Source organism: Branchiostoma belcheri, unplaced genomic scaffold, assembly GCF_001625305.1.
Source record: "Branchiostoma belcheri isolate BF01 breed outbred unplaced genomic scaffold, Haploidv18h27 scaffold29, whole genome shotgun sequence".
In the NCBI taxonomy this organism is placed as follows: Eukaryota; Metazoa; Chordata; class Leptocardii; order Amphioxiformes; family Branchiostomatidae; genus Branchiostoma; species Branchiostoma belcheri.
The window spans coordinates 48,104-62,632 of record NW_017803898.1 but is presented as its reverse complement, the minus strand read 5'-3'; the positions used below and the strand labels follow the sequence as shown (position 1 = coordinate 62,632).

Sequence of the window (14,529 nt, the reverse complement as noted above, 5' to 3'; positions counted from 1 at the left end):
CAGTCAGTCAGTCGGTCAGTCAGTCAGTCGGTCAGTCAGTCAGTCGGTCAGTCAGTCAGTCGGTCAGTCAGTCAGTCAGTCAGTCGGACAGTCGGTCAGTCGGTCGGTCAGTCAGTCAGTCAGTCGGTCAGTCGGTCAGTCAGTCAGTCAGTCGGTCGGTCAGTCGGTCAGTCAGTCAGTCGGTCAGTCAGTCGGTCAGTCGGTCAGTCGGTCAGTCAGTCGGTCAGTCGGTCAGTCGGTCAGTCGGTCAGTCAGTCAGTCAGTCAGTCAGTCGGTCAGTCAGTCGGTGAGTCGGTGAGTCGGTCGGTCGGTCAGTCAGTCAGTCGGTCGGTCGGTCGGTCAGTCAGTCAATCAGTCAGTCAGTCAGTCAGTCGGTCAGTCAGTCATTCAGTCAATCAGTCAGTAAGTCGGTTGGTCAGTCGGTCGGTCGGTCGGTCGGTCGGTCGGTCAGGTCGGTCAGTCGGTCGGTCAGGTCGGTCAGGTCGGTCAGGTCGGTCAGTCGGTCGGTCGGTCGGTCGGTCGGTCAGGTCGGGTAGTGGACCGAGTTGACCGAGTTGATCGAGTTGACCGAGTTGATCGAGTTGACCGAGTTGACCGAGTTGACCAGGGTAGTGGACCGAGTTGACCGAGTTGACTGAGTTGACCAGGGTAGTGGACCGAGTTGACCGAGTTGAGTCAGTCGGTCGGTCAGATCGGTCGGTCTGTCGGTCAGTCGGTCAGTCAGTCAGTCAGTCGGTCAGTCGGTCAGTCGGTCAGTCGGTCAGTCAGTCGGTCAGTCGGTCAGTCGGTCAGTCAGTCAGTCGGTCAGTCGGTCAGTCGGTCGGTCAGTCGGTCAGTCGGTCAGTCGGTCAGTCGGTCAGTCAGTCGGTCAGTCAGTCGGTCAGTCAACTTGAAGTCAAAGATCTCAGTGTTTTCCGTCAGTCAGTCAGTCAGTCGGTCAGTCAGTCGGTTAGTCGGTCAGTAGGTCAGTCAGTCAGTCAGTCGGTCAGTCAGTCGGTCAGTCGGTCAGTCAGTCAGTCAGTCAGTTGGTCAGTCAGTCGGTCAGTTGGTCAGTCAGTCAGTCAGTCAGTCAGTCAGTCAGTCAGTCGGTCAGTCAGTCGGTCAGTCGGTCAGTCGGTCAGTCAGTCGGTCAGTCAACTTGAAGTCAAAGATCTCAGTGTTTTCCGTCAGTCAGTCAGTCAGTCGGTCAGTCAGTCGGTCAGTCGGTCAGTCGGTCAGTCAGTCAGTCAGTCAGTCAGTCGGTCAGTCGGTCAGTCAGTCAGTCAGTCAGTCGGTCAGTCAGTCGGTCAGTCGGTCAGTCAGTCAGTCAACTAGCTATAGGTTGTCTCCCCATCCCATATATGACCTATATGTACGGCCTTCATAATTCTCCTTGGGCCTTTTGATTCGTGCAACATGTGCACAGGGAATACCCTTGTCACAATTATGTTGTTTTGTCTCCCCAAAGACTGTCAAAAACCCGCCTCTATCACGCATTTGTAGTTTACGCTTCACAAAGCATACCGTGTAAATACGGCACAGTTACACGTAATAAAAGAGCGGCAAATTTTCATACCATTATTATTCATTCTAGCAAAATGCTATATATTGTAGCCTCTACCAGGCTTCAGAAGCGGCATGAAAGAGTAGAAATCGGCAAAATAGACAGAAAACATGCCAGGGGAGTTGGTCAGCTGAAGCTCCAGAAATATACTAGTACTCCCTCGGCGGACCAAATCCCCTGTCAACTCTCCCTTTTGATACTCTCCAAGCAGAGGTTTAGGTTTTATTTTTGGCGTGTTTTAGACTTTTTTTATCGGGGTTTCTTTTTTGCACGCTTGCGAAAAAAAGATTCCGGTGCAGAAACCCCGACAATAAAAGCCCAAAAACACACCAAAAATAAGCCAAAACACAAACCTTTGCTTGGAGAGTAGCCTTTTAGATTTATATTTAGTTTCCATCTTCTTGACCGAGCCTCGACATCTAAAATTTGCATTGAGAACTCCCATGATGCAACGGGCTCTGTATAACCTCTGACATGCGTACACTAAAGACTTATGGAGTGGAACCTTACATGTGACTTGTGCTGAGTCCTCTGAAAAATGTTTCTATCCACAGCAAATGGCAGATTCTCACGGTCATTCTGAAGCAAGTTCGTGAAGCTTTGTTACAATATTGGGTGAGCAGTTTATATATTGTTCTCTTGGCTGAAAGGCAAATCTTCTATTTTAAGATATGAGTGAACAAGGACATAATACCAAGGGGGTACTTGCCCTCATCTTGTCCTAATGTTGTTACAGTACTAATTTTAGCACCATGTGACATACATGTTGTGCGTTTGTTTTAGTAAATTATTAAGTGTTGCATGCAAAAAAACTGAAATGTCTCTTTGAATAGTTCATGCTTTCGTTATGGCTATATTTTCTCGCTATTAATCTCCATACAGATATAAGCACGCTGTTAAAAAGATGTTAGTATTTTAACTTCTTTGCTATGTTATTTTCTGAAATCCAAACAAAATCGCCGCTTGCGAGAGGTAAAACGAAAGGGAAAGAAACAATACTAGTCAGACCCCCACACATCTGCTTAAAAATCGTCAGCTACTAGCCTCTACCAGGCTTCAGGAGGCGACTGGAAAGAGTAGAAACCGGCCATATAGAGAGAGAGATACTAGTAACAGGCCAGGGGAGTTGGTCCGCTAGAGAGTACATTTTGCCGCGCCCGGCATGTTATCCGGACCAACTGGCATGTTATCTCTCTATTTTCACCAAGTACAGTAGGGGCATTGTCATTTAATAGATAGCTTTAAACATTGTCTAGAGTTAGATGTTCAAGGGTTAGGTGTAGCAGGTCGATCGGTGTAATGTAGCCAGCTGCCGCTGCGCCGCGTGCCTGTGAAGCTGGTGTGTTACGCCTAAAGGCGGTTATACAGTTACAGATATTTTGCCGATTTGTACTCTTTCCAGCCGCCTCCCGAAGCCTGGTAGAGGCTAGGCAGCTACAACAGTGAATGGGTCAGCTCCCGGGAATTCAGAACCGTTGCCATGGCGACGGCCACACCCCGCAGGGCGTAGTGTGCGGTCCTGTATTGGCCCCGTGGTGTGTGACACCGGCCTTTTCTTACGCCCGCATTTTTTATCGGTCAAAGAATATTCCCAGCTTTTGTCCTCGGTCACGATTTCTAGCCTCCATCAGGCCTTTCTATACGGATCGTAGAATTCGGCAAAAAGGAGAGTAAAATTGGCCTGGAGAGTCCGACCGCGAAAGGTTGTTTCCTTCCTTTCGAACTGCGCGGCCAGTCAAACCCCAAGGCAGCCAAACTCCGCTGGCAAATATTCTCCTATACTTAGCAAGCGTACATAGTCTGGTAGAGACTGTACACGATTTCAGCGATTGTCCCAAACGATTTTTTATGCAGAATGCAAAATTGGTCAGCAGCTGGCAATGAAATGTAGTCACCGCAACATCGCCATTTTTCTTTGAAGAAATCAGTTGAAATTCTATATTTTGATAACCCTTATCATGGAGGTAGAAAAAGAACATGGTAATGTTGTGTTTTTCAGATTGTTAGCCGACTGGAACTGGCATCATGACTGTGCGAGACATTCCAGTAACCTGTCTAGGACTTCTGCTGGTGTCTCTTCTTGCTCAAACCGTGAGTGTCACTTACAGTCCGAATCAACATGTTTGATCCGTGAATACTTTCATGCAGGTTGCCGAATGATTGAATAGAAACGTTCGTTATTCACAACCCCTTTTTAAGCAAGAGCCGACGTTTCGATGATCGTTTGTCAATTAAGCTGTGTACTGAAGATGACAGACTGACGGTCATCGCATTGTCGACTCTTGTTATACAAGAGACTGGAAAACATACTAGTAGTAACTAAGCAAAAAGCACGATGATCCAAATGCACAGGGTCTTTTATCTTATCTAGTTAACGTTATTGGTTTGGCTGTTCGACACATGCAGCCAGGGCAGCCCAACTAGCCTGTGGCTCTTACAAAGGCCTGGTGACAAGACAAGACAATAGCCTGCATGGTTACCAGACCTATTATATCTCCCGAGTCCTATATCCTCTCCGCAAATAGACAAGACATTGCAATAATATAATTTGGGCAGCTTAGCAGACAGTTTAAAACAGTATTCTATGCCACTAAAAGCATCTATAAAAAGAACCGAGTAACGTTATATCTAACTGTCTTTCAAACCTGTATTGGCTCCTGGCAGGTGTCTGGTGTGTCTGTCCGCAGCTGCGCTTTCCAGCTGCGGTGCACCTGCATCACGTACGGAGACGGGCGGGAGAAGGTGTCCTGTAACCGGCAGGAGCTCACCTCCGTCCCCGCGCCCACAATTTTATCCTAGGCCCCATTCCCACAAGGGTAAAATTGTCCGGATCGAGTCGAATTGATTAGCTTTGATCGAAGCCGCCATAGCAGTTTTGTGAAACTGCAGCTTGAACCGGCTTGAGTGTGAACGCAAACACAGGGACCAAGCCAGGTGTAACTCTCCTGTGTGAACGAAACAATTCTGTACTATACGATATACAGTATGGTAAAAATACCCTAGTGAGAAAAGGGCCCTGCTGATGTGGAGTCTATTAAACTCGTATTGGCTACGTCCTGGCAGGTGACAGGTTAATATTTGCGCCACAGATATATTTGAAACAGGTAAATGGAGTCAGAACCTAGCATAAGTAGGCTGAAACACTCTGAGCTTGTTTTCTTTACGTCCTGGCAGGTGTCAGGTGTCTCTGTCCGCAGCTGCGCATTCCAGCTGCGGTGCACCTGCATCACGTACGGAGACGGGCGGGAGAAGGTGTCGTGTAACCGGCAGGAGCTCACCTCCGTCCCCGCGCCCGCGCACAGGAACCGCACCGCCTCGCTCTACCTGGAGAGGAACCTCATCTCTAACATCGGGCCAGGTAACGGTTTTTAACGGTCTTCATTTGAAGTCTGTGTGTAAAGAGGCAGCAAGTTTAGCCTCAAGGTTAAACTTGAGGTTAAACTAAAGGTTGGCTAGCCTTGGTTGTATCGTCAGACAAAACGAATAAATAAAAAACCGTAATAGCCACAATACTCGCCCTTAAATTACCCGTGCTAGTTGGGCAGCCTTGGCTGAATCTTCGGCCAAAATGGAAAAAAAATAGTAGCAGCACGTCGACTGAACGTATAGCATCCACGCGAAACTTGTAATGTATCGTACAAAGCTTTGGCAGAACGTCTCGTGTAAGGTCGTATTTGCGTATGTAAGCCATCTAAAGTTTCCAAATGTTGTGTTCATTTAGCAAACAGTAATTTATTCATATATATTCAATCCTAATTCTGTCGTATGAAACTAAATGTGAAGTCTGCGATTATTCTATTCTAATTCTTAATGTTTTCTGTTTTAACCCTAATATCTTTCTAGGCTCGTTTGCCGGGATGGTGAAGTTGGAGTGGTTGAGTCTAAACGGAAACAAGCTGAGATCCATACCAGCAGGTGAAGTAACAATATGTTTTCATGCTAAACCGTGGATATTAACATCCTTTCTACATCATGCCCTATGTTTACAATACAGGCTTTCTCATACGGTTTGTTACCAACTCAGATGAAGTTAATGCAAATGGTTATTGATATATATCAATATGTAGTTAGATTTGCTTTTTTAATCCATTTTGGGGAATTCTGGTAATGGCAGATACGCATGTAATGTCTGAAGTATATATTTCCTTCAGAAATGATACTTAAAAGCTCTATTTTTATTCACTTCCCTCGAAGGCGTGTTCTCGGATTTGCCAAAGCTGCAGCACCTGGACCTGAGTAGAAACAAGATCACTTCCCTCGCCAAAGGTAAAGTCAATCAGTTTGTAATTTGTTTTTGGACACGTCAGTTACCTAAGCTATATCTTCTAACAGGCGTCCGAAGCGGCTGGAAAGAGTAGAAGATGGCCAAATAGATAGACAACATGCCTTTAGTCACCTGGCATGTTACTGTCTATTTGGCCAATTTCTACTCTTTCCAGCCGCTTCCGAAGCCTAGTAAAGTCTACTTAGGGCATTGCGAAGGCGGAGAGTAGAGTCTAATTCAGAAGGATGAGAGATTTAATGCCGTGGTTTGGGCAAGGGGATAGGCAACTTAAAGCAACAAAGAAAATATTCATGATTTTGAGTCAGATGAGCTTAAAACTACTTGAAGGAGTTAACTACTGTGAGGGTTTGTATATGACAAGATGCTATAACGTTACGTTTTCTTTCCAGGGACGTTCAAGAAACTGCCAAGACTTGAGTGGTTGAAGATGTCACACAACCGACTTTCCTCGATTGATGGTGGTAAGAAATACACTGGAAGTCTTCGATAAGATTTCTCACTTTTCTTTTGACACGATCGGTAAAAAGAATTCAATGTTCTATCCATAATGTAACGTACTAGTAGTATATGGTTAGTAGTAGCAGCAGCAGTAGAAGTAGATTGGATTATTTTTCACAATGGGAGTAAAAGTATCAATGCCCAGTTGATCAGGTTTTAGCAACACATCGAAGAAATCTATTTAACATTGATGTATACTAGTATGCCGTCAACAGGCCAAGCGATATCTGTTGTGCATTTTCCCCACTTGAAACACGTTTAACTTTAACACTTTCCCCACAGGCATCTTCTCCGACTTATCCAAGTTGGGAGAGTTTTTCCTGGATGGAAACAAGCTGACATCTATTGGCAATGGTACGTTAAACATTAGCTAGCGGAGTGTTAAGTTAAGTCAAAGTTAAAGACCTGCCGTGACTAGTATCATGGTCGCATATGGCGGCGCCCATCTCCGTTTCGTAGCCCTTGGGCCACACAGTTGTGCAATCAATAGAGCAGGGGACTAGTCCACTGGTAGTGGGGTGTGTTTAACCACCATACTATTTCCGGAATGCTGAGTGCTTAGCAGAGAAAGCAGTATGTACCATTTTTCAAGTGTTTGATATGACTCGCCCGGGGATCGAACTGACGACCTACCGAATGCAAGGCGAGCACTCTAACCATTTTACCATTGCACAATTCTTTATCGTCTTTCAGATGCGTTTATTGGTCTGAAGAAGTTGCGGTATTTGATGCTACAGGATAACGAGATCGGCACCGTGGAAGAAGGTGGGTATTTCTACAACAGATTAGAATATTTCTATCAGGTTATCATCATTATCACCAATTACGATATTTTACTCCTATTGCACTTCCAATTCGAACATCTTTGAACGCCATGCCCGCGAATAAAATTCAGCAAAAAAAAAGAGATAACGTTTTTTGTTTGTTTATTTATTTATTTAACCAGAGACCATATCTCCCTAACGGGCGGTTTTCAATGCATATCGAAACGTTGCTTCCTATAATTTTCCAGAAAATTCAATCCAAAATCTCTAGAAAATAATAATGATAATAATAATAATAATCATTCGTTTAGTGTTGTTTGTACTTCACCCCGCACAACAAAAACCCACAGAAAACATTGATACGTAACAATGCTACATCGAAAATGGCATCATCACTGAAAGAAACATTGAGCTATATATTGCCTATATCAGATCTGGAACTACACTATAATTTTGCATTGAGAATATGCCTGTCGCCAGACGGGCTCAACTGTGCATAATTGGTCCATTTCATTGTACCTTAACTTGACCCCACTTTTACATTATCCCTGGTGATCATCCCACAGCCAGACATAACTTCGTTAGAAGTCAGATAAACGTACATCTAACCCTCGACGGGGATTCGCTCTACAATTATGCCTCTGTGTCATTTGATTAGGCAGACTGCAGAAGAATAATTGATTGTATATGGATGGTAGAGTTACTCCCAAGTGCATAGAGTTGCTTCGTGATTGAATCAACAGAAATGAGTGAGCGAAAATCAATACAACAAAGTACAGCAAACAAGGATTTAAGTCTTAATCCTACTCTATGAGCATCGTAATTGTGCGTAGGGTTCAATTTTTTGTTCACCCAATGTCAAAGGTTTGGTGAGTGAGTTTTAGTTTGAAGCGTTATGGTTTTATATTATGTGTTTATTTTAAACATTCGGCCTTTCTCCGTTAAGTAGATATAGTACATGTAGTTTATATAACTGTTAGATATGTTTCGTTATAGGTTATGTGTATTGTTACATTGCCACAGCTAGTCATTTGTATACTGGACATTGCTACTAGTAGTTATGAACAAGATTGAACTGTAATTGCCAACACAAAAAATTGGACTCACCCAAATTTTCGACTGTACAACTCCAGTCTTCGTCAAGGAATGAGCAATCCACCGCTTCCGTGACGTCACACAGATAAAACACGTGACTCCGTGAGCAGTGGATCATAGGTTGCAGAGAGTCTGTGGCGCCCCCCGTCTCTGTTCAGCTACTAGTAGTTGGACGTCTCTGACAACTGAACCGACAGATGCAAAAATGAATTTTCAAAAAGAAAGAAATGACCAATATGTTTCCTTTCCCCAGGTGCCTTCACTGCCCTGGCATCCCTGTTAGGTCTTCACCTCGCCGGAAATCGACTCACAGTTTTGGATGGAGGTAATTTAAAAGTGATTATCCAGCCACATCCAATAGGAACATACTTAACATTGTTATATGCAACGAAACATTTTTGTAGTTCACATAAGGTCATGCATTGACATTGGACGCTGTTCAATGTATTTTGGCTAGCTTGGCATACACTGCACCATTTTGCAACAAAGAGAACAGAAGAGAACAGCAACTGGATACATTTTGAAAACTGTCAGACGTTTCAAGTAGCACCCACTACTTTTCATCAGTGGCAGTTTCAAAAATCTATCTATTTGCTTGAGCAATTACTTTCTTGTGTATCTCATTACCCGGATGTCTAACCTTCATGGAAGCATTTTCAACAAAATTTGATTTTTTCAGAGGAGCTTGTTCAACTGAAGAAGCTGTCGTACTTCAGCGTGGACAACAACCCGTGGCACTGTGACTGTCGCCTGCAGAAACTCGTGGACTATGTCAGACAGAACCGGGACAACATCAAGTGAGTCGCGAGAAAGATAAGACATACCACTGGTTAATTCTAGAGGATATTTGCCGCACAACTAGTCCCCACCAGACTCATTTACAGGCTGAATAAGTAGTAGAAATCGGCCTAAAAAGGGGATTTAATTGACGAGAGGATAAGGTGCAGGGAAAAGGACCTTCTCTTTCTACTATTTATTCAGCCTGCAAAGGAGTCTGGTGGAGACTGCCACACAACAACCACCAGTTCTCTACAGCAAACTGACTCGTACAACACACTGGCACTGTATAATACAGATCGTGCTTTCTAGCAAAGACTCATAGATTAAAACCTAATGCAAACGCTACAAAAAGACGTTCATGTGCAAATGTGGGTTAGCTAAATTTTGTAGGGGACTAAATAAAGTATCCAAGTAATCTGCTCATATTCTGACATGATTGTCTACACTCGACTCTAGAACGCCGTCCGGCCAAATCGCCCCCCTCCCCAACTGCACGACTCCAGCGTCTCTGCTCGGACAGAGTCTGTTGTCTCAGACTGAGGAGACTCTACAGCAGGAGTGTCTGCCGTCATCACAGCCGCCCAAACCCTCACCTCCACCCAAAGGTATGCTACAATCACTCCTTCAAAGTTATTATATTTCTATTCCTTATTATATATTATAAGCTCTATTCTATAAGCTCTATTCTATATCTATAAGCAAATACGGGATCTTCCTTGGAGTGCAAGTTATCAGCTAAACGTTCTACTTTTCAAGCAGAGGTTTGGGCTTTGGCTTATTTAGGCTTGTTTATCGGGCTTTCTTTTTCGTACTTGTTTTAAAAAGTAAGCTTAAGAATACGCCCAAAATAAGCAAAAGCCCAAACCTCGGCTTGGAGAGTAGAAAGGTTCAAGGTTGAGGCCTATCGAGAAATGATTGGCCATCTGATTGGCAGGACGTTACAAGATTAAGATTTCTTAACTGCGTTCATTTGTGGTAATCATAACGTATACGTTTCTTTAATTCAAGAGCTGAGTCATCGATTTACTTCGTCATAGATAACCAGTTGGATTGGGTATACAATAGTGCCATTATTATGCTGACATCAGATCCAAGATTCAATACTTAATCCCACGTTAATCTAATATACATTGCCCTTCCATTCACTCTATACTTAATCATACGGAACCATATTGAGTGAGTTGAATGATTTGCTATGATGAGTCTTACATTATTTTTTCAAAACATTCTACAGTAGATAACAAAACTAACTCATATCACGGTACCATTATGCCTGTAAGCCATGCATCCAGGAATGCAACTATAAAAGCAGACTTTACATTCTTCATTAATTTTAAGTTACCCCCTTTTTATTTTTCTCCTGTGTTTTATTTCTTCTATCAAGCCATCTTGACAGAATTCTTCCAGCCTTCGATCGCTGTTATAATTTACATCATGTACATGCAAATTATTTGAAGACATCTTCAAATAATTTGCATGTAGCAGTAACTCCGACGACAGAAGATGAACATTGACCATGTATAAACATACATGGTCAAAGTTCATCTTCTTAATGATGAACAGGGGAGTACATCCTTCATCAATAACGTCCATATAACCATCATCTAATTCCATCTACAACACCCCTAGGAATAAATGGTCCATCCCTTTCTGTCCATATCTGTCAACACTGTCTCCTTTTTCCTGGACTGGCGTATGTGAGAAGAAGGGGTGTACTGGCAAAACAGATAATACCACATGGAGACGGGTTTTCTTCTTTTCTTGAAATCTTCTTTTCCCCGTTTTCCCTCCACTGTCCTCGCCCGTTCCTGACCGATGCGCCAGATATCATGAAGCAATTTCGCTGGACGCCAGGGGTCGCTGCTTCCATGCTCAACCACGAGGAAGTTACGCCACTGTTAAACATCGCCACCGTGCGAGATTGTGCGGTACTGTGCTGGAGCCGCGGAAAAACCGAGTGCCTGTCCTTTGAGTTCATGCCTGTGATTCAGAAGTGCGTGCTGAGGAAAGGGAACACCTACACCGTCGGCTTCCGGCTGCGCATTGAACCAGGAGTCGCCTTCTATGAGTTACGAGAAGGTTGGTTTCTATATTTTGATTTGCAGTTTTGAAACAGCCTTAATTATACTTTGTAACTGGTTAACATTTTTGAAACTACTACTATACATATGGTCTCCAACAAAGACGATATGTTCACCGAAGGAAAACATTGTTTTTGCTCAGTTTCCTCTTCTCCAAACACAAAAGGTCAATGACCTAAACCAGACCGTCTCTCACCATCGTAACTAGTGTTGGGTTACATTATGTTGCAATTTTATAGCAGAAGGGATTTAGACTCCTGTCTGACCATATATATATGAATGTGTTTGAGTAAGAATAAACAGAGCAGACCAACTGCGAATGTAAGCATTATGCATTTGCTTTGCAAAGTTACATTTCTAGTTTGATTTGCACTTTTGATACAGCCTTAATTGACATTTTCGAAACTACGTGTACTCATCTACTTAAGCAAATGCTATACTACGACAAACTCAATTGTCCTCATAGTCTTGTTTCGACAGAAACATTTTTGACTTTTAAAAGGCATTCTTGACTGATGGTGTGTTGATGTCTTTGTTTAACAGAACTCAAGCCCCAGTTTAAGGTTTACGGTCGCGCTTTTGGAAGAAGGCGGCCCGGAAGAAGAGGAAAGTCTAAAAACAAGAAAGGCAAAAACAAAGATCGGAGAGGGAAGAAGGGCGGAAGAAGGAGGAACAAGAAAAAAGACCGAACCGGGAAGAAGAAAGAAAGAAACGACCGCAATCGAGGAAAGAGAAACCGAAAGGATCGACGACGACGAAAAAACAAGGGAAAGGGAAAAGAGTCTAACCTGGTTTGGATGAGAAAGGAGGGGCTAGGTCCACCGTCTCACAAATCAGACGACATGAAGATGGTAACCATGGCAACGGATGTCGTGGCTGATGACGTCACCATTTTGACCATTCCGGAAACGAAACAAGATGGCGGCGACCTTGTCAAGCAGAAACGAAAACATAGAAAGGGGAAGAAGAAGGGAAATAGAAGGGCTAGAGGGAGGGCAAGAAAGAAAGGAAAAGGAAAGCAACGAAAGATAGTGAAAGAAAGAAATAGGGAAAACGAAATTACAAGAAATGATAGTGATTATCCAGGAGTTTTCAACAATGAATGAAGGGTTGAGTTGAGTAATTATAAAGGGCTATGCGAATAATATATCAGTACTATATGGCATACAGCATGGTTTAAGTAGCCTGCATATTAAGTGCCTGAAAATCTAGATAGACCAGTTAGTGACATTCATACAAAATAACAGCTTTTTAAACCCGATAAGATGGCAAGTATTAAACATTAGGTAGGAACGTCTCGATATTTGTTGTAACATCTTCATTTCCCTTACTTCCTTACATCATAAGTACACAATCTACTCTATGATCTAAAAGATTATCTTTAAATATTAGAATTAAGTTTCATCGGTTTCGTTAACTTAGAAGAACGAAACAACCTAGTTATTTTCGACAACCATATAAACAGTAGTAAACAACCATATAAACAGAAGGCACGGTGGAAAGAGATGAAGAAAGACTGAATGCGGCTACAGGACATTTCTACGCGACTGTAGACGCAGAACGCAGTAAATGATGATGATGATATAAACAGTGGACCAAGGCTGTACGCTACTGTTGTGAAAAAGGGCGGTAGCATTCATCTATATAAAGTGTGCAACTCCAAAGAAACTCGAGCTACAGATACAGAAGCAGGGTGACTAACCACTGGACTACAAACCACCCTTCGAGTCAGAACTGAATACGCAAATATTCATAACAACGCATGTTACACCTTCTCAACGATAAAACCTTTGTAACCACCGTACGTTATCTGTTTAAAAGTTGTAACTAATAGAACGACAAAAAAGACTAGACCGTATAGTATATACCTCTACAAAATACTGACATGCATGTATACACCTTAATATGCATGCTTGTGTATTAACAATATGTCTTCCAAAAATTGTATACCGTAACGTATACTGACATCAATACTGATACTTTTAATTGGTGCTAGACTCCTGATTAAGTGAACAAAACACTAGACATGTATATACCAAGTGGTAGTGTGTGAGTATTGCAAGAAAACCTGGGTATAAACGTATAGTTATTGCTCTGTATTAGTGATACTACATAACACTAGAAATAAAGAACAGTACAAAAAACTTTTGGTATTTGACTACTAGTAATTTGTGAAATGTCCTAATAATTTTTGTCATTGGTATTGTTTGATAAATGGTAAGCGTCTTGTCACATTACTCGTAATTCCATCAACGCACAACAACGAAACAAATGTTTCCTTGAAGTATCATGAAAGTTCATCTGTGTTGGCAGTAATCATAGTAAAACGTTGAACTTCATCATTATCCTGATGAAGGCGACAGTGGTCGCTGAAAATCTAATCTCTGTGTAATCTTTGTGTTGGAATAAAGTTCAACGTTTTACTATGAAATGTTTCCTTGTAGTACCGAAAACCACTACAGCAGCAGCTACAACGGTAGCGCAAACAACGGAAGCAACAACAACAACACAAACAACTACAGCGCAAACAACGAAAGAAGCAACAACTACAGCTCAAACAACGAAAGAAGCAACAACAACTACAGCGCAAACAACGAAAGAAGCAACAACTACTACACAAGCAACAACAACGCTTACATCAACAGTTCCGGCGATTCTATCCTCATCTGTTACCATGACGACGAATTTGCCACGTCCAGTTGTGCCAACAAGTCAGCCTACCAAAAACGCTCACTCCCAGAAATCTGTCAAACCCACAGCTTCGCCGGCTAAAGGTAACCCTCTGTAACATTTAGTGTGTGTGTGTGTATGTGAGTGTATGTGTGTGTGTGTGTGTGTGTGTGTGTGTGTGTGTGTGTGTGTGTGTGTGTGTGTGTGTGTGTGTGTGTGTGTGTGTGTGTTTGTGTTGGTGTGTGTGTGTGTGATTGTGTTGGTGTGTGTGTGTGTGTTTGTATGTGTGTGTGTATGTGTGTGTTTGTGTGTGTGTGTGTGTGTGATTGTGTTGGTGTGTGTTGGTGTGTGTGTGTGTATGTGTGTGGGTAGGAGAGAATGTGTGTGTGTGTGTGTGTGTGTGTGTGTGTTGGGGAGGGGGTGTAGATTGGGTGTTTGCTACAGGCGAATGTCAAGTAGCCTTTATACTAACGTCACTAAAAGTACAGCTATCGAAACATACCCACGTTTGATATTCAGATCAGTTGACAGTCACGACAAAGAAAAAAAAACAGACAAACGTTACTTACCTCAACAAGATGTACACCATGGATGTTTTGAAAAGCCGCCATATTGAAGTAGCAATGCATGCTGGGATACGTAGGTATGACGAGCGATCACTGCATTAGCTTACATCATATACATGCAGATTTTTAAAGAACATATGTAAATTATTGGTAGGCAGTTCAGCCAATCGTCACCCGTTTGTTGCCTACCACTCACTGGCGGTTACGTCATGGCGATCGCTCGTCAAAGCTAGTTTCTAACAATTAA

The 14,529-nt window shown here is 42.9% G+C and overlaps 1 protein-coding gene across 1 annotated transcript; it reads left to right on the top strand.

Annotated features, from left to right (window-relative positions):
• The first annotated feature begins 5,396 nt into the window (after positions 1–5,396).
• Positions 5,397–12,161, top strand: LOC109473099. The gene is made up of 9 exons (XM_019773009.1): positions 5,397–5,458; positions 5,738–5,809; positions 6,218–6,289; positions 6,609–6,680; positions 7,020–7,129; positions 8,867–8,982; positions 9,422–9,570; positions 10,790–11,044; positions 11,590–12,161. The coding sequence occupies exons 1-9, from the start codon at positions 5,401–5,403 to the stop codon at positions 12,150–12,152; spliced, it is 1,467 nt and encodes a 488-aa protein (XP_019628568.1). The 5' UTR covers positions 5,397–5,400; the 3' UTR covers positions 12,153–12,161.
• Positions 12,162–14,529: the final 2,368 nt, after the last annotated feature.